Raw genomic sequence first — 24,822 nt, 5'->3', positions numbered from 1 at the left:
ATCACTCACATACAGATGAAGCAAAAACATAAACAAATAAAGGACAACAGAAATAAAACAAATCCAACATAAAATAAATAAAAACATGCGAGTACGACAATACGTTCACTAAACATTTTGAAGATATTGCATACATACATTTTTTTTATAGCTTTTTTATTTGGTGAGAAAGAAATCGTTGACAGCTATTGTTCCATTTCTTTCAAAAATACAAAGAAAATAATTATTTTTTGGTAAATTTACATTGGTGAATGTGGTTATTTGGCGATAATTAAAATTAGATTAATAAGGAAAAATGCATTACTCCCTTTGCACTGTAATCATAGCAATAAAATATAATATTTATATAGTAAAATGTTGTAGTATAAACCAGTTAACATCTTTCCACAGCTCATATGTAACTTTACAGGACCAGAATAAGTGAGAGCAAGTTTCAGGATGTAATTCACAGAAATAAGTATCATCTATGTCAATCTGGATAGAATCTATGGATCTGTTTAAATTACACCTTTTTTTACCTTATTAGTTAGAAGGAACTTTTGTGGTAAGGACCAAACTTTCTTCCAGTCAATATCACTAAACAAAATTACTTGTGCAATAATTATATAATTATCTGACAGACACTTTGTGCAATAATCTGGCAAAACTGTAATCTGGCAAAACTGTCATCTCATCAATATACAAATTGTATTTTTATATTTTATATTGTATTATCTTTTATATATTTTTTTATATTTATATTGCACTATCTCTTTTTTTTATTGTATTATCTTTTTTAGCACCTATGGGATTGTCACAATCTAATTTCGTTGTACTACACAATGACAATAAAGGGCTTGAATCTTGAGTCTATTAAATAAATAAATAAATACATTTAAAAATAAATATAAAATAAATATAAATAAATAATATAAAATAAATATATAGAAAATATATAGAAATATAATAATCCCCCAAAAATACATTAAAAAATGTATACAATTAATACATAAATAAATAAAAGGGAAAATTAAACAAAATAAATAAGGGAATTAATACAAAGATAAATAAAGAAACAAATTAAATCAATAGATTATTGGCTACATTCATTTGCATTCAATTATATATTTATTTATTGAGCCATTTATTCAATTTTTAATTTTAATTTTTTTATTTTAGCAGATTACATCCTGAATATATAAGTACTCCAATTTAAATGTTTTTCTACATCTAAACGATTAAAGTACCGTCACCTGCTACCAGGGGGCGCCCTTTTACTATCGCGTTTTTCTCGCGATGGTGGTATTTTGTCCCCGTCTGAGAGCCGTAGTATATACCACCGAGCCACCGTAGATCCAAACGGCGCGGATGCTGCTGGAGATTCAACTGATTCAGGAGTTAATTAATCGATAATATCGATTATATTCAGTCTGAAAGAGCGAGGAGAGAGTCACAATGTCTGTTCAATCAACAAACCCCAGCAACCCGATCGTCTTCTTCGATATAACCATCGGAGGGCAGGTGAGTGGAAGAGAGAGCTAACATGCTAACAGGCTAACATGCTAACACAAGCTAACATGCTAGCAGGCTAACACAAGCTAGCATGCTAGCAGGCTAACACAAGCTAGCTAACTTTTAGTTTAATTTATTTAATTATTTATTTTTATATTTATTTTTTTTAATTATTTATCATCCATGTTTTTATTTATTTTTGTTTTTTTTATTATTTCAAAATGAGAGTATCCATAGTAACAGCAGAAAACATTAAAAACATTTACACACAGAAGAAGTATAAACATAAACAAAGAGCTGTGACAAACACAACAGGACAAACACAACAGGACAACAGAAAAGGACAAACACAACAGGACAAACACAACAGGACAAACACAACAGGACAACACAACAGGACAAACACAACAGGACAAACACAACAGGACAACACAACAGGACAAACACAACAGGACAAACACAACAGGACAACACAACAGGACAACACAACAGGACAAACACAACAGGACAAACACAACAGGACAACACAACAGGACAAACACAACAGGACAACAGAAAAGGACAAACACAACAGGACAACACAACAGGACAACAGAAAAGGACAAACACAACAGGACAACACAACAGGACAACAGAAAAGGACAAACACAACAGGACAACACAACAGGACAACACAAAAGGACAAACACAACAGGACAACACAAAAGGACAACACAACAGGACAACACAAAAGGACAAACACAACAGGACAACACAAAAGGACAACACAACAGGACAAACACAACAGGACAACACAACAGGACAACACAACAGGACAACACAAAAGGACAACACAACAGGACAACAGAAAAGGACAAACACAACAGGACAACACAACAGGACAAACACAACAGGACAAACACAACAGGACAACACAACAGGACAAACACAACAGGACAAACACAACAGCACAACACAACAGGACAAACACAACAGCACAACACAACAGGACAAACACAACAGGACAACACAACAGGACAAACACAACAGGACAAACACAACAGGACAAACACAACAGCACAACACAACAGGACAAACACAACAGGACAACACAACAGGACAAACACAACAGGACAAACACAACAGCATAACACAACAGGACAAACACAACAGGACAACACAACAGGACAAACACAACAGGACAAACACAACAGGACAAACACAACAGCACAACACAACAGGACAACACAACAGGACAAACACAACAGCACAACACAACAGGACAAACACAACAGGACAAACACAACAGCACAACACAACAGGACAAACACAACAGGACAAACACAACAGGACAAACACAACAGCACAACACAACAGGACAAACACAACAGGACAACACAACAGGACAAACACAACAGGACAAACACAACAGGACAACACAACAGGACAAACACAACAGGACATCACAACAGGACAACACAACAGGACAACACAACAGGACAACACAACAGGACAAACACAACAGGACAACACAACAGGACAAACACAACAGGACATCACAACAGGACAACACAACAGGACAACACAACAGGACAACCACAACAGGACAACACAACAGGACAAACACAACAGGACAAACACAACAGGACAACACAACAGGACAACACAACAGGACAACAGAAAAGGACAAACACAACAGGACAAACACAACAGGACAAACACAACAGGACAAACACAACAGGACAAACACAACAGCACAACACAACAGGACAACACAACAGGACAACACAACAGGACAAACACAACAGGACAACACAACAGGACAAACACAACAGGACATCACAACAGGACAACACAACAGGACAACACAACAGGACAACACAACAGGACAACACAACAGGACAACACAACAGGACAAACACAACAGGACAACACAACAGGACAACACAACAGGACAACAGAAAAGGACAAACACAACAGGACAAACACAAGGACAACACAAAAGAAACAAAACCAACATAAAATAATAATAAAAAGAGACCACGCGAGAGTATGACAATAATTACATTTAAAAACTTTAAAGATATTACATACATGCATTGTTTTCATTGCTTTTTTGTTTTGTGAGGAAGAAATTGTTGACAGATATAATTCCATTTATTTCATAGATACAAAGAAATTAGGCTTTTTTTGGTAAATTTACACTTGTGAATGTGGAACTTAAAAAATTAAATGAATAAGAAAAAATGCATTACTGTCTTTGTCACTGTATCCATAGCAACCAAATATAATATTTCTATAGTACAGTGCAAAATCTGAGAAAATGTTAACAAGTATAAAATTATTGACATCTTTCCACAATTCACATGTAAATTTACAAGACCAAAATAAATGAGAGCAAGTTTCAGGATGTGATTCGCAGAAGGAACAATTTACATCTATATGTCACTCTTTAACTTTTTTAAGAAATGTTTCACTGGATAGAATCTGTGGATCAACTTAAAGGACACCTCTTTTACTTGATTTGTTAGAAGGAACCTTTGCATTAAGGACCAAACTTTCTGCCAGTCAATATCACTAACAAGATTAATAATAATAGGTCAATATCACTAACACGATTAATATATATATATATATATATATATATATATATATATATATATATATATATATATATATATAATAATTCAATATCACTAACAAAATTACTCCAATAAAATGTTGCACGGACAAGGGCGCTAACGTTCAGTTAACGTTACTGTATCTCACCGTAAGTCGTGTTTTAGTTAAAAGTAGTGATCCAGTGAACTCCTTTAGTGGTATTTAACCGCTTCTTTTTAATACACGTCTGATACACACAACAATGAATAATGTGCTGATTTCTGTCTCTTGGTTTATATTGTGGTAAGTGTCTTGTAGTGTAATTACGGTACTAGTGTGGAAATGGTGTTCTGGTTTGAATTATTTATTACTAATAATATGATGAATATGATAATACTCAACTAGGGTTGTGGTCTGTGAGACGAGAGCTGAAAGCTGGAAACCTGAAGATTAATTTGAGATGCAGCTCAGAACAAGTTGTTCTAGTCATAAATCAGAAATAAACATGAATTAATTATTTAAAATAAATAGTGAAAGTGTATAAGGGTTTAGAACATTATAATAGATGTATATGATGATCATCCCCATGCTCTATTATGTCTCATAAGTTGTTGTAGTAATTTTTTGGGGTTGATACCATTTGTTACAACATTTGGTGCTAAATTTAACCTTTTTTTTTTTACCACTGGAGAATTGATAAAAATGATCAATAATCCCTCCAAAATACCACATTAAGACACCAAGACCTTGAGGAACACCAGAGAAAAAGACATGCTGTGATTTAGGATAAAAAACTTTTGACATTTTGGAGATTTCTGCAAACATTTGCACTTTTTGCGGCAATTAGATGGTGAGCACTTGTGTTGTGTAAACTGCTCAGAAACCCCCTTATTGTCAATCTAGCTAGGAAAGCCATCCATCCTCTGAATGCTCTAGGTCTCTAGTTTGATCCATCCATCCTCTGAATGCTCTAGGTCTCTAGTTTGATCCATCCATCCTCTGAATGCTCTAGGTCTCTAGTTTGATCCATCCATCCTCTGAATGCTCTAGGTCTCTAGTCTGATCCATCCATCCTCTGAATGCTCTAGGTCTCTAGTTTGATCCATCCATCCTCTGAATGCTCTAGGTCTCTAGTTTGATCCATCCATCCTCTGAATGCTCTAGGTCTCTAGTTTGATCCATCCATCCTCTGAATACTCTAGGTCTCTAGTTTGATCCATCCATTCTCTGAATGCTCTAGGTCTCTAGTTTGATCCATCCATCCTCTGAATGCGAAAATATCACATTTATACTGCATGAAAAAAAGCTAGATGTGATTATCATAAACCCTGTGTCGACTTGTCTCAACAATACTAAACATATTCCCATTCCACAGCAGCATTTTGATAACTTTACCTGTTTTTTTTATCATTAATGTATTTTCTTGGCCTCCGTACCTGAACCTAACATATCATTGGAAATCATTCAAACTAAACTATTAACTGATTTAAATCATTTCCATTGAGTGACTTTGGTGTAATTTAAGTCAGATGTGTAGTGGCCAGGAATAGTTTCTTGAATTTTAAGTATTTTTATAATGTAAAAAAAAATACATCTCTTCTTCTAAACCAAAGAAGAAGGTTTAGAAGAAGAATCTCTTTGAGGCTATAGCAGCCATCATCATCATCAAATAATACATCAAACCTGACCCGACAGTCACTTCACTCGGTTTATATAAATTCCCATTTAAAAACCCTGCGTAGGTCTGTATTTGTTTTTAAAAAATCTTTTCCATTTTTAGAATAAGTATGAAATATTTCCTCTGATCCAATATGTCCAGATCTGATGTGACTGACAGTAGGAAAGTTGAGGTTGCTGCAGGGGAAAAGCAGGTGGTGCTGGTGGAGTGGGTTTTTGAAAAGGAAGGGTGGTGGAATGAAGCTTGATCTACTTTTGTAAACTCTTTGTGAACAATACACTCGGTATTTAACGCTCTGAATCTGTATGAGTTCAAGCATGAGTTTGCATTTAGTATCAACTTATTTATACGGCTTTTTTTAATCTTGATTGAACGAATTTGTTTGTTAAATTTTAGGAAGATTTAATTTAATATTCTCTAATACTGTCCAAAAATTGCTTTGTAGTTTAATTAGTGTTTGTATTTGTTTCAGAATATTTAGGTTGTAATCTTTTTTTTTATTGGTAGAATAATTATCTTTAAGGCAGGTGACGCTTTAATCTCCAAAACACCCTGACAGCATAGAGCGTGCTTCACAATACTTGCATCTGTTTATTTTAATGTGAACCCACACACTACTGTCCTATTTTCTATTTTATGCTGGTGTATGCTGGTCTATAAAAGCAGCAATATTTTTCAGATTCCCCTCCTCCATAGTAGGGATGAGTTATGATTTTCGATTTTTCAAATAGTTGTTATTTATTAAAAAAAATCGAATAGTTTATACGACTATTCGTCCCATCTTAAAAACATATATATTTCCCTTGTATTAACCGTTGCAGGCCTGCAGGCCTGCCTGGTAGTTACGTAAGAACCAGTAAAACGTGTGTGACACGTTCAGTTTGGCCCTCGGGGGAGCACGGCGACCATGCAGGTTAAGGCCGCTGCGCTGCGCTACCAGTATAGGACCCGATATTGGTATCGGTATTGGGTATTGGGCATCCCTAGCTGCCATACAAGTGTGCTAATTTAGCCCGACTCCTCCATTATTGCCTGGCTGCAAATCAGATGCAAATGCACTAACCACGCCAGCACTAGGGATATGACGGTGCACTAACCACACCAGCAATAGGGATGTGACGGTGCCCTAACCACACCAGCATACTTATACTTACCATTGAACTTGTGTTTTTTTTTTTTTTTTTGAGTTATTTTTTGGGGGCATTTTTAAGCATTTATTGATAGAACAGTGGATAGAGTGTTGGAAAGGGGGAGAGAGAGAAATGACATGCGGAAAGGACCACAGGCCGGATTCGAACCCAGGTCCACCACTGCTAGGACTGAGCCTTGGCGATACATGGGCGCTCGCTCTACCGACTGAGCTAACCAGCCGCCCTGAACTTGTGTCACATATGACATGATATGTCATATTGTGAGTTTAAGCTTTCGATCATATCACGCGAACATTATTAAGGTCAAGAATAAACTCTGAATCTCTTCAAAGAGATCGATACACATGAAATCTGTAATTTATGTTTTTGAATAAAAGGTAGAGAAATACATGGTTCAATCAGTGAAAGAAAAATGAAAAGGGATATTTATTGAGAAGCATTTATACCTGTTTGGGACAGAAAGGAATATATATATATTTATACACGCATATCATCAACATTGCATTTACCACAAGTCTACAATTATCTTAGAAAAGGACTTTATGACAAATATATACAAACTAGAATGGCACTCGGAGAGCGCAGACCTCCCCCCTTCATTCAAACTGGACAGAAACAAAGTAAAAGTCACCTAAACCGTCAACATTACCCTTTCCAACAATCACCAAGTGTGCTTTGTAAGGTAATGCATGTAGGAAATAGAACATTATGGTGATTTCAGTTAATATTTACAGTTAAGTGTAGCGTTAATATGCTCTTTTCACAGCAGCCATTTTAACAACATGTCCTTGCAGGGTCAACACGGGTGTGATCAGATTAATTATGGTCCTGTTCTATTTAATTTGTCACAGCCATTACAGTCAGCCATTATGCACAATACCAGTCCAGGGCCCTGGTACACCTAAATGGAACATAATTATTAATAATTCATGTTATTGATTAATTACACCTGTAGGTAGACCCTGCAATGACATGTCAAAATGACTGCTGTGAAAAGGGCCTGTGAAGCTCCCCAGCTCTTCAAAGAATTACTTTTAAGTCCAGTCGCTCTCTTGCCAACTGCAAACATTTGCATCTCCTGCATGGAGAGTTGAGAGATGCATGTCTGTGTCCAGGCGTCAGTTTCCGCATCTAACAGAGTATTTACACAGGTGAACCATTCACAGTCTTTATTCTCGTATCACCTGCTGTTGGCCGTCAGGTCTGAGATGTAACAGGTTTAGTGTTGACCTATTTTTTCTATTACAAATAGAGGAGAGTGTTTCTCTTCCCTTTTGACGGGTTAAACACCGCTATAGGGAGCTGCTGCTGTGTTCCTTTGCTCAAATGCCAGAAAACGTGCCACAAGCACACGTTTTCTGGGAGCTGGCTGTACGGTCCTCGTGTCTTGCTGTTTGCCCAGAACACCACACCCGTCAGCAAACTGTTGGCGCACTCCAACCACAGCACGTTAACAGTGATGTAGGCAGGTGTCGCAAAGCCGAAGAGCATACAGGCCACGGACACGCTGAGATAAGGCATCCAGGTTAGACTGAAGCCAAGCGTCAGGCTGAACCACAGAGGCGGAAACGGCTGGACGGTCTCCTTCGGATAGTTCTCCTCGCCGCTTTTTGTCTTGGTCGAGGTGAACAGCAAGTCGCTGCTCTCGTTCTGTAGTTCTTCCCTCGCTACAGATAACCTTTCAGCCTCTTTCACCCACTGGGGGATCATTGACCAAAAGGGTATCATTGCACAAACGACTGCTGTGAAAAGCCCCCAAATGAAGTAGACAATCAGTTCAGACTGCCTTACTTCACACACTAGCGTCCTTATCCGTCCATAATCCAGTTCCATCAGATCAGATCTGCCATAAACAAAGGAGCAAACGACACCTAGCATCAACACCAGCAATGTCAAGACGGCGTTCCTTAGGAATTTGCAGAAGGCGTTCTGTTTGCCGAGCCGGCTGTGTTCCAAGCAGCAGTCCAGTAAACCCAGGCACATCACGGGTAGCGGCAGTGCTTCATACGCCGCCGAGGCTTTAGCCAAGACGATGCAGAGTGACAGAAGGTACCTTTCAGGCCCAAGAAACCACATGCTCGCTAGAAGAACCACCATCACCAAGTCAGCCAACATGACGGACACACTGCACATGCTTATAAAGGAGCTGAACCGCTTCCGGCAGCACAAGAAAAAGGCCGCTAAGTCCAGTCCCGACTTGAGAAGCATGAGTATCAGATACTTGTCGGTGTTTTCTACATGACAGCCAGTCAACACATCCTTTAGCACTATAACGCCCAGCATTATGACGGTAGAATCCGGAGACGCTGCCGAATCGGGCAGCATCTATGTATGTCGACAGTTCAGTATCAGGATGCTCCAGGAGGGGCTGTGGAGGACAGGGTGATATTGGTTAGGAACTGTGGCTGTACACAAATAATAGACAGCAATTAATAATTAGAAAAAGCATGTAGATGCATGAATCCACGACCTCACGCATGAAATGGCAAACATGTTTGCATGCTTTAATGTTGCTGCAGCTCCTCTTTTCACCCTCTGTGTGAGCTCCTGGGCTTTGTAACTTTGCAGAGCTTTTACATGCATAAAAAATCTACAGAATATAACACACTAAAGGGAAGGGAAAAACCACAAATGCATGATAGGTCCTCTTTAATAACAGTCACACTAAATGTAATAACTTTTGGCGCATGAAATAGTCCCTCTGCTCTTTTCCCCTGAGGTTTAATGTCCTATTTCATGAAAGTATATTAATTTCTGATGGTGTTAGCAGCAGCATTTTTTGTTTCGGGTGTTTTGGTCTCATCTCTGCTATAAAACACTGAAACCCTGACAGTGCACAGTACCAGCAGCTGAGACTTTTGCAACTAGGGCTGCCTGCGACTAACGATTATTTTCATTGTTGATTAATCTGTCAATTATTTTCTTGATGAAGCGTCAGAAAACTGTAGTTTTGTGTTTCCCTAAAGCCAAAGATGACGTCTTAAAATGTCTCGTTTTGTCCACAACTCAAAGATATTCAGTTTACTGTCATAGAGGAGGAAATAAACCAGAAAATATTCACATTTAAGAAGCTGGAATCAGAGAATTTAGATTTTGTTTTCCTTAAAAAATGACTCAAACCGATTAATCAATTATTAAAATAGTTGGTGATTAATTTAATAGTTGTCAACTAATCAACCAATCATCAACATCAACAAAACTTAATGCATTTTTTCCCTTTCTAAAGTTATAAAACATCCAGCATTTCTTGGTGCTTATAAACATTTAATCACATTTTTAAAGATAACCAACTATAACTCTTTTTTTTTTGTCACAGACAGAATTTATCATGGTAATGTAACGTGTTTATAAAAACCTGAAATCGGACTGTAGGCCAAAGTTGTGCAGGTTGAACAGTGAGAGATCAAACACATTGGATATATTACATACATACTGTACATTAAATACATCTGTATTTGTATTATTCATTCCAGCAGCATGCACGCCAGTAATCGCATGATTGTCCATAGTTTTTTTTGCACTTTGTCGCAATGTTCTTGAATGTTTATGTAAAGCACTTTGAATTGCCCTGTTGTTGAAATGTGCTCTACAAATAAAGCTGCCTTGCCTTGCCTTGCCTAGTTAATTATGATTTAACACAAATTAATCGCATAATTTTTATCTGTTCAAAATTAACCTTAAAGGGAGATTTGTCAAGTATTTAATACTCTTATCAACATGAGATTGGACAAATATGCTGCTTTATGTAAATGTATGTATATATTTATTATTGTAAATCAATTAACAACACAAAACAATGACAAATATTGTCCAGAAACCCTCACAGGTACTGCATTTAGCATAAAACAATATGCTCCAATCATAACATGGCAAACTGCAGCCCAACAGGCAACAACAGGTGTCAGTGTGCGTCAACGCGTTGTCACGTTAACTTTGACAGCCCCAGTTTTAACATCGATGACAGGAGAAGCACGTTGCATTTACTCAACAAGTAAAATAGAGTAATAAAACAAAGTGTTACCCTAAAGCCGTGTGACCCTCTGTGCTCAGGGTTGGCCCAGTCCGGTGAGTTTCAGCAGAGATCCAGTCAGACTTCCTGCATGCTTTTCATCAAGACTCTTCGGTGAGGTGTGTGGCTGTTGTCCGGTGGAGCAGCTCCCTTTAGAGGCAGCTCTTAAAGGCTCCACCTTCCCCATCTGGAATGCAAACAATTGACGTGACACGCCTTCTTTGTCTTCTGTGTCTTGTTTTCCCTGCCACATGCCCCCAGAGGTGGCTACTCAACTTGTTATGTCAGTTTGCATGTCCTGTAGCTGATGACTCAGATGGCAACACAGCTTCTATTAACATTTCTTAGTTGAAACCACACCCTGCGACTACTTTTGTTCACCTGTACAAAACACCACCATATGCAGCAAACACTAGTTGTATTAAAAGAAGCTGCATCAAATGTTGAAGGTTGCTTCTTAGAAATACTTGTCTACCTGTCTGGTATACCATGCTTTTAATGAAGTCTTCAGGCTGTTGGAAGGTGACCAGCTGTACTTGACCTCTGGCTGCAGTGTTAGTTATGTATGCAGAAATAGTTAAATGCAGTAGCTCTGGGGTACAAGTTGAAAATCAGTAGCTCAGGGGTACGAGTTGAAAATGAGTGTAACAAACAATTCCTTAATAGGCACCGTTACTGATCGATACAGTATCACAAAACATAATGTCACAACATTCAATTTTTTTTCTATATTTTCTCACGCCCCTAGTATCGGAGCGGCACTCAGTGTCGGCCGATACTCAAAGCCCAAGTATTGTTGTCGGTATCAGGACTGAGTCGGATCTGTGCATCCCTCTTCCTAAAAGTATGTATTTTTTTTTTAAATTTCATCATAATTCAGTTATTTATTTTTACGATGTAAATTTTGCTTTACAAAAATAGCTCGGAACAGTCGCCTAAAAATGAGTTTATAGAACCTGTCAAACAAAAAAAGGGTGATAATTACCTCCTTCCAAGGCCAAAGGCCCTTGTTTGCACCGGCGTCGGTTTGTCTGAGAGATCTTTTGGCACAGAGATACGTGTGTGGATGTGTGGCGAGACATCGAGGTGCAGTGGGAGCTGCTGGCCGTCCACGGTGAGAAAGAAAAAAAAGGTAGATGACGGGATGATAGACAACGTTGTGTAACATTATACAGACATAACAAGGCTGCTGAATGAGAGAGGCATCCGCCGTTACGTTACACGGAAACACACCATGTTAATAATAAGTCGAACACCTCACGGTACCGCCAGCTGGGATCTGGTTTTAAAGTCACGCACCTTGGCGAAGGTCTTCGCTCTCCCTTTGCCATTCTAGTTAATAGTTGATTTTATTTCATTTTGCCACGGGGTGTTCTCCTGACTCGTTTGCTCTCAGTGTTAATATTAACGTCCGTGTACTTGTAGATAGAAGGAAGCTGCAGGGGAGGTAAAGTAGGGCGTGGTAGACGTGGCTGGATTTTGTACTCATGACTGATAAGTGAAAACCTTGGCCTTGTATCTAAATCAGTTAAATGCACCTTTTCTCATGTTCCTGACATATTCTTCTCTGTTTCAAGTCATCCAAGGTGATCTGTTGACTTGAGATTTGACACCCTCGCTCCAGCATCACAACAAAAGGAGCTCATTCATTAAAATATAGACCCTGATTTGTTGTTGTACATTGTAACCTGTTCTACCTGTTGGTGTGCACGTCAGATTCCAGCCGGATCAAATGTTCTGCATCAACACTCAGTTTTTGTATTTTATTTCATCGCCTGGAAACTCAAAACACACTGCGTTGTCTGAATGGCAAAGACAGGAGATCCACATGGCCGCTTGTTGTGCCGTGTCGTCTGCGTGGACTGAAGCGGAGAGTTGTGCAGTGATGTCATGAGGACAAACTGCTCTCTCATTTTTATTTTTTTTTTACAACAGCACAATGTTTGTTTTCACACACTGATACAGACATTTGCATGCACGCCCCTCTGGGTGGACAGACGCCCGCGCTGCCAAACACAGACAGCTTATAGAGAGGCTTGAAACTGATGCAATTGTGATGTCATTTACATATTTCTATTATGTATACGTTGACCACTTGGAATCCAAAACTGAGACAAATAGCTTGTACAGTATCGTTGAGATAAAACCGTCTACTTGTGTCATTGTAATTAAGGCCAGAAGAAATGATTCAGTAGAAGTAGATAGGGATGTCACGATACCAGAAATCTAGTAGTCGATACGAATACCAGTGAATTTCCACGATTCTCGATACCAATTCGATACCACGGTAAAAACAAAACAACAATAAATCCCATGTAATTCAACACGAACTCTTTTATTAAAAACATTTGAACATTACAAAAAACAGAGGCATATAGCCTTTAAGTGATAAATAAAAATAATTTACCCATTTAGTTCATTTTGGCATATCAGCGGCGTGTTATCAATCAATAGTCAGACGACGGACGCTACATACTGACTGTGAACGCATCTGGTCTGTCAGCTCAGAGTAGTAAGAGCAGGAGGCAGAGGATTTATTGTCAAAGCGAAAAGCAAACAAGCCTATTTTGACATTATTTCACATTTAATCCCAATGCTATAAGGGAACCATAACGTTAATGAGGTAATCGCAGCGAGGCGGATGGAACTGTCACAGCCTGTGTGCACGGGGCAGCGGCGGCAGGTAGAACCCTGCAGCGGAGTCCTGCAGCAAAAGCGTACCAAAGAGGCCAGACATACCTCCACCCGACAGTAAAGATAAAGCTTCCTGTAATAAGAAGGACCAGTTTCTGTCGACACTATGAAGTTTTTCCTGAGGCGAAACAGTTTGACCCCTTTTTATTTTAGGCGTATACCGTGTGTTTCTGCCTTCCTTGTTTATCTCTTTGTTTTGTGTTTACACAAATCTTCTCAACTGTTTGTCAGGATGTCGGACGGATGAAGGTCGAGCTGTTTGCTGACATGGTTCCAAAGACAGCGGAGAATTTCCGGTAAGTGCATCACACGGTCTGTTTCTGAAAAAAATCTGAGAGAAAACCGATATCACGGGTTTATGTGTTAACACAAATCAGACTGCTTCTGAGTTTCCAAAGATGTTACTGACACGTTCATCCTCTCTTACAGGCAGTTCTGCACTGGAGAGTTCAGGTAAGGCGATGAAATGAAGGCCTCCGTTCTTTGATGGTACACAAACACTACGCCACCCATCACGCACACATTGTCTTCACAAGCACTTATTTGATTTGTCTCAGCCTCTGGCAGCAACCTTTATTTTTGAAACAGGAAAAAGAGAAGCCTTTATCAGATTAAGGGAAAAGGAGAAACTTGACTAACACAAAGGGGTTTCTGAAGGAGAAACTGAATTATTTGGCCACATATATGCTTAAACAGGTCTCTGAATTTACATACGTGCATGACAAAGAGCCAGGACAGGGACAGTATCGCTGTGGCAGCAGGATGAAAGGAAAGATCAGACCTCCTCGTATCCAAAATAATAAAATTATTTAATCGCATGATGGTCAGCAGTTAATCGCGATTACATGTACCTTAAAGGGAGATATGTCAAGTATTTAATACTCCTATTATATTCTAAATTTAGCGTAGGTTTGGAGCGTCATTTAGCCTCCTTCGTGACAAACTAGTATGAGTATATAATAAGCGCTTACTAGTACTGGCGTTGCAGGAAATTCAAAAACATAGAAGAGCAGAATATCAGCCATTCAGCAACTGAACGCACTGAATATCATCCAAGGATTTTTATAGTCTTGATTGGGATCAATGGACCGATAGTATTTATGCTGTTTCCTGTTTGAAACGGCGAGCAGAAAACCAGGGACTAGGATGTCACGATAACCGATACTTCGGTACCAAGTCGATGCCAAAATTTAACAACGTGACGGTACTCTTTTTCTGCAGTACCGAAGGTACCGTACGACGCCTGTAATCATGGTCCGAAATTAACAAGCGGCAAATGCGGGTAGATTTTCCGTTTGGCGACTAACTCTCTGACGACTTCTGCTCTCTGTGTGTCGGAGTTTGAAACACACACACAACAGCGCCGTGCAACAGCGTGGAGATGTTGGGTTTGTTTCCTTTTTCAGAGATCCTTTATTAATTAGTTTAAGAGGATTCACTAGTGGGGGGAAAAAACTGAACTGAATTTCTATCTTTTGTTGTTTATTGCTAAATTTCTGAAAAGTGGTGCTTTAGTTTATTTTCATCAAAATATAACTTTATCTTTTTCAATAAATATTTAATGGTCTAATGGTCTGTCACCACGTCAGTGAATTTAAACTACTGCTTGCAATCTGGGGATATATAGAGAGAGTGTGCGTACGTGTGCGTACAGCCTCTGCTGTTTTCTGGATTTAACTTTATAGACATGACCACTGACTATTTGTGGAACAATTTAGCCACAAATTCACAGACTGACCGTGTACACTGTCCAGACTTATACTCGGTTTGGACTGCGTCTTGATTTCGTATCTTGGTAAGAGTGCTCTCAACCACTTGTTAAAATGTTATCTTAAATAAGAGAAGAGCAAAAATGAGGAAACACTGGAGGGGAATCCCAGAAATCAATGGGTACAAACACAATAAGAACAAATCTTGGATACGAACAAAAGAGGAAATGTGTTTGTATGTCACTTCTTGCATGAGGCCCATTGTGTGGTGGTAAAAACGTAACTGGATCTGCACTTTTGGTGGCAACTCTTCTGAGTCCCTGCGGCTGATAAACGCTCCGTATGGTCGTCAAACATGGAGGAAATATAAGACCAGGTGCTCTTTATACAACCAGCAATGCTCCTTCATGGTGCTCCATGCAAAGATGGTATTATTTGCATACACACTGATAACCAAAGTAAAGTACATGTAAATCTTAATAGATTATATTTCATTGTCATGGTGGTTGAACAGCTTCCTGCTCAACATGCTTGGTCTGTGGGATTGGCATGGTATGTACCCATCCCTGGAGGTGAATGGGGTGTAGTGACACGGCATGATTGTCTAACTTTATTTTGTTCTTGCTTACAGGAAAGATGGAGTCCCCATTGGTTTCAAAGGTTGCACATTCCACAGGTACAGAAAGTCAAGGCTTGATTTGCATAGCTCTCATTACCTTCCCATCTTATATAACCCATACTGTCAGGTGGCATCGTTGTTATTTAAGCTGGTAGCCTCCTGGCCTTCAGGCTGTTTCTGTCCCCGTTTTTCTTTAATATTTATACTTCTAGAGGCAAGAATGAAATAATAGAAGTGGGATGAGCATTAGAAGTTTGTTTTTCAAGTGAAAGTGATTCTAGTTGTGCTGACCTTTGAAATCCAGAGGCCTGTACTACGAAGCGAGTTCAACATACCCAGGGTATCTTCTGGTTATCTGGTTTAACTAACCCTAACAACAGAGATCCCACTAAGCGGTCCTATGAAGGTGGTTATCAACTCGGTAAATCAACTCAGGGTTTCATCATCTGGCTGCAGTTTATGACTGATCATGGACAAGTCCACAGACTTGCAGACAGACAGGCAGAGCGGCACATTTTACAAAGGAAGAGTAAACTATATTAGATAAATACGAAAAAGTTAAACACTTAATCCAGATTAAAAGTAACACAGTTGAAGCTTCTAAATGCAGGAAGGACAGCTGGCTAAAGAAAAAACTCCTGATGTGTGGATGCGTAAATCAATACTTATTAATCTAACGGAACACTCAAAAGTCAGATATAGTCGTCTAGATATTAATAGCTCTAAGAAGTGCGATGGATGGATAGATCACACCTCAATATGCACGTTAACGAAATCGCAGCGTGTGTGACTATTTCAACCTTCTTTCAGTCGCGTCTCCGTCTCCGGCGGTGTGAAACGGACTCAAGAGCAAGTAAAAAAAATAAATATAAAAACGTAATTCAAAGCTATGAACACCCACGGCATAAATCCAGCTGTCCTTCCTGCATCTGTCAGTTTAAACTGTGTTTACAGTCTGATTATGACTTCAACTTATTCCTATTTGTATAATATTACCACACGATCCCCGCACCGAGCTCTGATTGGTCAGTAGGCGGTCCTTTTATACGAGTTGATCTCTCATCTTGAAAATAACCTGCTCTGGAGCAGGTTAGCTGTTCAGCATCAGTTACCATGGTGATCCACCCCGCATCAGTTACCATGGCGATCCACCTCGGTAAGAAGCGAACCACCGTCGTAGGACGGAAAACCCTGAAGTTACCTCGCTGACGCCGAATCCTGCTTCGTAGTCCAGGCCTCTGGACGAGCACCTAATATTGGCTCATGAGGGTTTACTACGGCAAATCTCGTTGGTAGCATTGTGGTGCCTCCAATCATATTAAACTGCATCCTCGAGGGTGTTATGTGATGTTTAGTTAGTGTTTGTTCATTCATATGCACCATCTAGAATACATACATTAAAGGTAGGATCGGTAGGGCTGAGAAACCAGCAAGAGTACACTAGATTTTGAAAATGAACCCGCTCAGTGTTGATAACTCTTTAAGTACGGCGGCCTTACAGACAGCCACAGATACCAGATGTTTTTTTGTCAGAGCATTTGATTTACTGATTGCTGTTGTCAGGATGTAAAGAGAATTTTTCACAAATATAACAAAAAGAAATTCATTAGTACAGCACTACTTACCCTACCTTTATTTTTATATATGTGTGTACTAAAACGCTGAAAAATCTCCTGAATTAAACAACAACTTCCAGATGTTTTATTGGAACTACAGTGTTGATAAGAACGGTTCAATTCAATTTATTCTTATATAGCCTCAAATCATAACAGAAGTTATCTCGATATTATGTAGAGCAGGTCTAGACCGTATTCTATAGTTTAGAGACCCGGCAAGAGATCCCCCGTGAGGATTGCATTGTGATGCGTTGTGGCCAGTGTGTTTACTATTTCACAACATGTAAGTAGATTGTATATCTTTTTTTACACTCTTCAACAGAAATATGTAAAGTAGCGTGTCTTACCGGTCAGACTGGCTGTCTCATCTGACTGTACTGCTGTGCTTTCATTGTTAACTGACAGGGTGATTAAAGGACTTCATGATACAAGGAGGGGACTTTGTAAATGTAAGTACACGCACGGCACACCTCTACTGCTGTCTGGTCGGTGTCTTCATTGAACTTTCTGTATGACTTAAAGAAATGCTTCACGGTTTAATGTGTTTAATCTTTCGTCGTTTGCATTTATGGCTCGTGTTAAGGCGACAGTAAACTCAGACACTCATTCTTCTTGCACCATAGCAATGAATGTTCTTATTATTACGACTAGGGCTGGGCAGTATATTCTATCGATAGCGTTATATGAGACTACTTATCTTCTTAGAATTTGGATATCGTAATATGGCATAAGTCTTTTCCTGCTTTTAAAGGCTGAGGTAAAGCAAAGGGATGTCATTTTTTTTTTACTTACCAGACTGTTCTAGCTGTTCTATTATTTGCCTTTAAACACTTTACCCAATGGTCAACCCTACAATATCGTTATTGAGGTATTTGGTTCAAAATATTGTGATATCTCAATTCAATTTATTTTTATGTAGCGTCAAATCATAACGGAAGTTATCTCGAGACGCTTTTAGCAGGTAGCGGGTAGAAACCTAGAGCAGAACCGTGTCAAGCAGGCGGCAGACGCAACCACAATCCAGGTGTAACCCCGATCCAAAGTAACCAACTGCTATCATACTGCAAAGAGCAATAACCATTTGAAGTAATTCATGTCATAGATTTTAAGTTAGTTATGTTTTAAGTATTGTAAGCCAATGATTGGTTAGTTAGTTTGGTGGTATTTGATATCTGATTTAAGATATACACAGTATGTTGAGTATAATCTTTCCAGAGAGTCTGTTTCTTAGCAGAAAAAAGAATGAATTTGTGCTTGCTGTGAGTGCTAAACCTCACCTGAGTGGATAAAAAGGTGTAAATGCATATTCAGATGGAGAAGTATGGAAATCAACAGTAATCTCTGATATAATGGGATCATTGCTGTTTTGAGTGGAACAATGTTAGACACACCTGAATGTAAAAGAAGTTTAAAAGAAAAACAGTTTAAAGAAAGGAATATTTAAAAAGCTGATGAACTAGTAGGTCTTTTAAATCCATTTCTTGTCTTCAGTAAATAAAATAACTCGTGGCTTGATGTCAGACAAACTGCAGTTGAATTTTGAATTCAGGAGGACAATATGAAGTATTGTGCCCCCCCTGGTGGACATGTGGTGAATTACAGCACATCTAACAGTTTAAAGCTCTCTCTTTCTCTATCTTATGTATTGTTTCTTTTGGTCTTTTTGTGAAGGGCGATGGAACCGGTATCTGCAGCATCTACAGAGGTCCGTTTGCAGATGAAAACTTCCGGATGAAGCACAGTGCACCGGGTCTTCTGTCCATGGTGTGTACAGTATGTAGATCAATGCTCCTCAGTGCTGAATGAGCAGCGGGTGTCTTCTCTTTAACTTCATCCGAGTCGAGATGTTGCGTTTCCTGGAAACATTTCGTACATCCTCTGTTACAAAAATAACAGGTTAATTTAGATTTGATTAATCCAGTCAAAGTGGATTGACCCCAACCTCTACAGACAATAGGATTTGATTGATCCATTCAAAGTGAATTAACTCTGACCAACGCAGACAAAACAGATTTTTAAAAACTTCTCATTAATGTGCCTTTTCTTCAGGCAAACAGCGGGCCGGGGACGAACGGCTGTCAGTTCTTCATTACGTGCACTAAATGTGACTGGTTAGACGGGAAGCATGTTGTTTTTGGTGAGTATGTCGAGTACGATATATTAATTATGTGTTCATATTCATTTACTTTAATTTGTTTATGTTGCAGGAGTTAAAGGTCCCATATCATGCTAATTTTCAGGTTTATATTTGTATTTTGTGTTTCTACTAGAACATGTTTACATGCTGTAATGTTAAAAAAAACAACTTTATTTTCCTCGTACTGTCTGCCTGAATATACCTGTATTTACCCTCTGTCTGAAACGCTCCGTTTTAGTGCATTTCAGCGGAATTGCAACGGAATTGAGTTGCTAAGCAACAGTTTGGGTCCATGTTTACTTCCTATCAGCTGATGTCATTCACATGCACCGCAACAGGAGATAAACTGGGACACATTTATAATGTTTACGTTTAAAACCGTGTAATGGTCTAAATATTGTATATTTGTGACATCACAAATGGACAGAAATCCTGACGGCTTGTTTCAAATGCACAATTTCTGAATCCGAGCTGTGTGTATTTCCCTGAAAAAACATGAAAATCGCACTTTTTTATAATATGGGACCTTTAAACTGTCTTCTTGTTCACGACTGTTTCAGGAAAAGTGGTTGACGGTTTGCTGATCATGAGAAAAATTGAGGTAAATGCACATTTGTAATATTAATATAATGGTGTCGATGAATTGTGAGAACACTCATAATGGTGAAAATGTCATTCACAACTGAGTGATGAACAATTAAGCAACATGTTGAAAGTGATAAGGACGACTCCACTTTGTGCACTGACTCATAACTTAACACAAATTATTTCACTCATCTCTGAAATCAATTTTGAAGAGAACTACATATGTATTTCACATCCCGAATACCATTTTTTTGGAGCTTTGAAGCTTCTGTGAGAAATCTTTGAAGCTTTGTGTACACACACAACGAACACGATCATGTTGTGGGATTATTCCTTATTTCATGGACTATTTTATTATTAGTACATACTTATATATTCAAGGAAAAAAAAGCGAAGCATTCGAAGACTGATTTGGAAGTTGGTTACCACGGCAACAGTCGAAGCTTTGAAGCATTCGGGTCGGCCCTAGTGTTTAAGGATATTTGTTAAATGCTTGTTTAACATCTTAAACGTTCGCTGTCCTGAACATTTTCATCTCAACGGTGATTTTTAAACTTCATTCTTTCAACTGTTATTTATACTCGAGAGATCGTTGACCCTCATTTACAGTGACATCGAGTCAGTTACAAAACAAAAAAACAACAACAAGGAGCTATACAGACCGAGAAGATGCCATATCATTATAAAAATGGTAAAAGCCATTAAACTTTTCGATTAAGAAAAATAATTTGATAGATATATTATATATATTTAAGATGTAAAATAAAGTACAGTATATACAAAAGCCGTAGAGTCTTGCAGATATGATAGATAACTTGACAGATTAAAATGTAAAATAAAACACAGTTATGTAAAACAATTATTCAAGATGTTTATTGTCACACCGGTCATACAATTACAATCGTGTGAAATGCTTTTTGGTGAGAAGCTTTATAAGTTATATACAATAAATAAAAGGAAATACTAAAGGCAAGACAAAGGCATATTAAGAACATATATACAGTATATAAAGAGGCAGTGAGATAAATATAGAAGCATAAATATATAAATTTATAAATAAATATTAATATAAATATATATGTATTTATATGTGTGTGTGTGTATATATATATATGTGTATATGTGTATATATATATATATATATATATATATGTGTGTATATATATATGTGTGTGTGTGTATATATATATATATATATATATATATATATATATATATAAACTGGAAAAACAAAGTTTTATATATGTATATATATATATATATATATGTATATGTGTGTGTGGGAGCAGTGAGGTTGCATACTATAAAAATATTGCACAGGCATTTATTTAGTTTTTTTAATATTGCACATATTGCATTGATTTAAGTATTGCACTTGTTTATTGCACTTTTTGAGAGAGAGTGTCGTATGATTTATCTGTTCAATAACAATAATAATAATTATTAGTAGAAGTTGGGAGATTTAAGATCAAATTTCTAAAATGTCCAAAAGGAATGAATTGATTTTAAGAAGTATTTTGCTGTATTTTGTTGCACTAAAATTTAAAAGCAGTTTTTCCAAAATTCACTTCAGACTAAAACGTTTCAAACCAACCGACGTCCAACCTGTGAAATTTATGTAATAAGTACAGTAATCATATTGATTTTGTGCATAAATTCATAAGGACCAGTGTGTGTGTGTGTGTGTGTGTGTGTGTGTGTGTGTGTGTGTAAAATGCTTCCATGACTGTTTGTGCTCCTTCCTGCCAACAGAACGTTCCTACGGGACCAAACAACAAGCCCAAACTCCCCATCCTCATCACACAGTGTGGAGAGATGTGATCCAGAACTATACAACCTCTGCACAACCTGGAGTAGTGTTATAGTCACGTGATGCTCTTCAGCAAACAGCAACCCATATATGTTTTTTCCTGTATGGATCCTTTGAATGCCCACAGAAGGACAGTATGACATTCAGCAGGTCATCATTCTGGTATTCCTGATCGCAGGTTAACTGCTGCGTCCAAACCCGGATCAGATTATTCTCGCCGTCTGGTGGGATTTGGAATAAACAAGACGTGCTTAATATTTGGGTTTAAAATTTGTTCTGTAAAATTTCCTGTTCAACACTGTTGTTGACACCAAATGGGGAGAATTTGTGACTTTTTTGAAGGCTAAAGAAAGAATTACATGTGAAACATTATAATATCTATTTCAGTTTGTAATCAATAAATTGTTTTACATTTTTATAAACCTTTTGGAGGAAATTGTGTTTGTTTGGGGAAAAGCTGTTTACATCCATAAATGGTATTATACGTACAGTAAAAAATATATTTTCAATATTCAATGTTTTAATGTTCAAACTATTACTCTAACTACTCTTTCAACCCAGAATAGTAAAAATATATACACTAGTTAAAGTATGCATGTTTTTAAGTTCACAGTAGTAATTGCTACCATCTTCACAAAATCTTTATATTAGGGCTGGGCAATATAATGATATATATCGCCAAAACATTATAAAATGTCTTATTTTCTATATTGTTTCTATCGTGATATAAGCCTAGACCCTTATAATTTCACTAAAAGCTATTATGCTCATTTTGCACTTAAGTTCTTAAAATGAGAAAATACTCTTTTCATAAGAATAATAATTTGATATATTGAATTACCAGAAAAACATGCTATATTGTGAAAATTTTGGCCACGTCGCCCAGCCCTACTATGTATATATTACAATATTAAACAGTAGCCATCGAGTGTCAGACTAACTATAAGTGAGTCACAAAAATCTGAAATTATTAATGGTCTATCAGGCCCTTCTTGTTTTAATATTTGAATCCACCATTTGATCCATTTAATGTGTATTTAAGAACATTCAACTATGTATTTAATACTGTAACACTATACCCAGTGTAATATGCATTGTTTTGGTAGCTTTTATTAGCTTATTCTCCCCTCTTCATATGTTGCTGACTGTAGAAGAATACAGGGATGTTTCCCTCAGTCTTGAGCTTGGAAATAGATCGAATTTATTACTGAGGAATTGGGCAATATGATGATATACGTATATCGCCAAAACCATATAAAAATGTCTTATTTTATATATTTTTCTATATTGTTTCTATCGTGATATATCCTAGACCTATATTTATTTATTTATTTTGTTCCCTAGAATGTCACTAAAAGCTGTTATGTTCATTTTGCACTCAAGTTCTTAAAATGAGAAAATACTCTTTTCATATTAAGAATAATAATTTTATATATTGAATTACCAGAACACATGCTATATTGTGATATACAGTATATCGTGAGGATTTTGGCCACGTCGCCCAGCCCTACTATGTACTATGTATTATAATATTAATATTAACTAGAAGTGAGTCACAAAAATATGAAATTATTAATGGTCTATCAGGCTCTTCTTGTTTTAATATTTTAATCCACCATTTGATCCATTTAATGTGTATTTAAGAACATTAAATATATATTTTAATACTGTAAGAACACTATACCCAGTGTAATATGCATTGTTATGGTAGCTGGGAAATAGAATTTATCACTGATGAATTGTGCAGAGATGTATATTTGAACTCTGAAGTGATACTGGGTTTAAAAAAAAAATCAATGTGAACTTCATCACCAGGAAGCAAAGGAGGGAAATGCTTTACAGTGAAAGGCACGAGAGTCCTCCAAGGCACACACACACACAAACACTCCAGTGCCAAGCAATCCTCTGCTGAACTTATGGCTACCTCGTCTTATCCCCCGCCATCCATACAATCCCAGCCAGCAGACCCCCTCCCCCAACCACGCTCTCCCTCTTCTGCCTTGGACCTTGTTCCTTCGGCACAAAAGAATCCTTTCAGATGGAGACTCTGTTCTTATGGAGGCAGGAAGAAGTGTTTTTTTTTTGTAGAGGGGTAGGGGGGTGGTGGGGGTCTCTTCGTGGGGAGGCTCTCTGGGGTCAATGCTGAAGCCCATCTTTGTGTGGGAGAACGGGGCTCAGCCATTAACAGCGAGCTCTTCACACATCAGCCAGCGCTCATAAACAGTGCCAGTGGAGCATTAACATGACAATGGGAGGGGGGGGGCTGCGGTGGGGTTGTCTCACACTCGGTCTGGGTCTGTCTGCTCTGCGCTACTACTGGAAGTGGGTTTTAGGATAATGACTGCATTTAACCAGGTTATTGGGCAGTCAAATATGAAAGGAGAAGCAAATAGTATGTTATTACATCAGGATGTCACTATTTGAGCGTTTGTGTACCCTTTAAATGTAATCATCTAAGAAAGAATTGACAGAAAGACACGTTTAAATGTCCTCCTATGAATCCTGAACGGTGTCAAGACACACGCTTGGTCTTTAAATTATGAAGGAACATTACGGTTATTGTTGGGTGTCCTGAGATGACCTTTATTCAAAAAACAGTCCACAAAAGATTTGGGGCTAATCTCCTACAAAATAATGTCATATTTCAACTATAATAGCAGGGTTAACCTCCAGAAATGTCCTGTGATAATATGGAATAGTGAATTCAGTTGTTCTTTGTGTTGGGTGTATTGCAGTAGCTGTC

General features: G+C 37.9%; 2 protein-coding genes across 2 annotated transcripts; one reads left to right on the top strand and one right to left on the bottom strand.

Moving 5' to 3' along the window:
* Positions 1-1,264: 1,264 nt before the first annotated feature.
* ppih (peptidylprolyl isomerase H (cyclophilin H)) lies at positions 1,265-22,505 on the top strand. The gene is made up of 9 exons (XM_037773304.1): positions 1,265-1,500; positions 13,835-13,899; positions 14,033-14,056; positions 15,944-15,993; positions 17,959-17,996; positions 19,219-19,311; positions 19,597-19,684; positions 20,245-20,285; positions 22,022-22,505. Exons 1-9 carry the CDS (start codon positions 1,435-1,437, stop codon positions 22,088-22,090), a joined length of 534 nt encoding a protein of 177 aa, XP_037629232.1. The 5' UTR covers positions 1,265-1,434; the 3' UTR covers positions 22,091-22,505.
* On the bottom strand, positions 7,294-12,036 carry si:dkeyp-100a1.6 (probable G-protein coupled receptor 160). Its single transcript, XM_037773240.1, has 3 exons — positions 11,895-12,036; positions 10,922-11,096; positions 7,294-9,268 (listed from the first exon to the last, which is right to left on the bottom strand). Exon 3 carries the CDS (start codon positions 9,223-9,225, stop codon positions 8,143-8,145), a length of 1,083 nt encoding a protein of 360 aa, XP_037629168.1. The 5' UTR covers positions 9,226-9,268; positions 10,922-11,096; positions 11,895-12,036; the 3' UTR covers positions 7,294-8,142.
* Positions 22,506-24,822: the final 2,317 nt, after the last annotated feature.

The sequence above is a fragment of the Sebastes umbrosus genome, chromosome 6, assembly GCF_015220745.1.
Source record: "Sebastes umbrosus isolate fSebUmb1 chromosome 6, fSebUmb1.pri, whole genome shotgun sequence".
NCBI lineage: Eukaryota > Metazoa > Chordata > Actinopteri > Perciformes > Sebastidae > Sebastes > Sebastes umbrosus.
The sequence above is the reverse complement of the archived record's forward strand: the minus strand, read 5'-3'. Positions and strand labels throughout refer to the sequence as shown.

Coding starts and splice junctions, on each gene's coding strand:
- ppih (XM_037773304.1), top strand. CDS start 1,435: ATGTCTGTTCAATCAACAAACCCCAGCAACCCGATCGTCTTCTTCGAT. Junction 17,997..19,218: donor AAGGAGGGGACTTTGTAAAT/GTAAGTACACGC, acceptor CTTTTTGTGAAG/GGCGATGGAACCGGTATCTG. Junction 19,685..20,244: donor CGGGAAGCATGTTGTTTTTG/GTGAGTATGTCG, acceptor CGACTGTTTCAG/GAAAAGTGGTTGACGGTTTG.
- si:dkeyp-100a1.6 (XM_037773240.1), bottom strand. CDS start 9,225: ATGCTGCCCGATTCGGCAGCGTCTCCGGATTCTACCGTCATAATGCTG.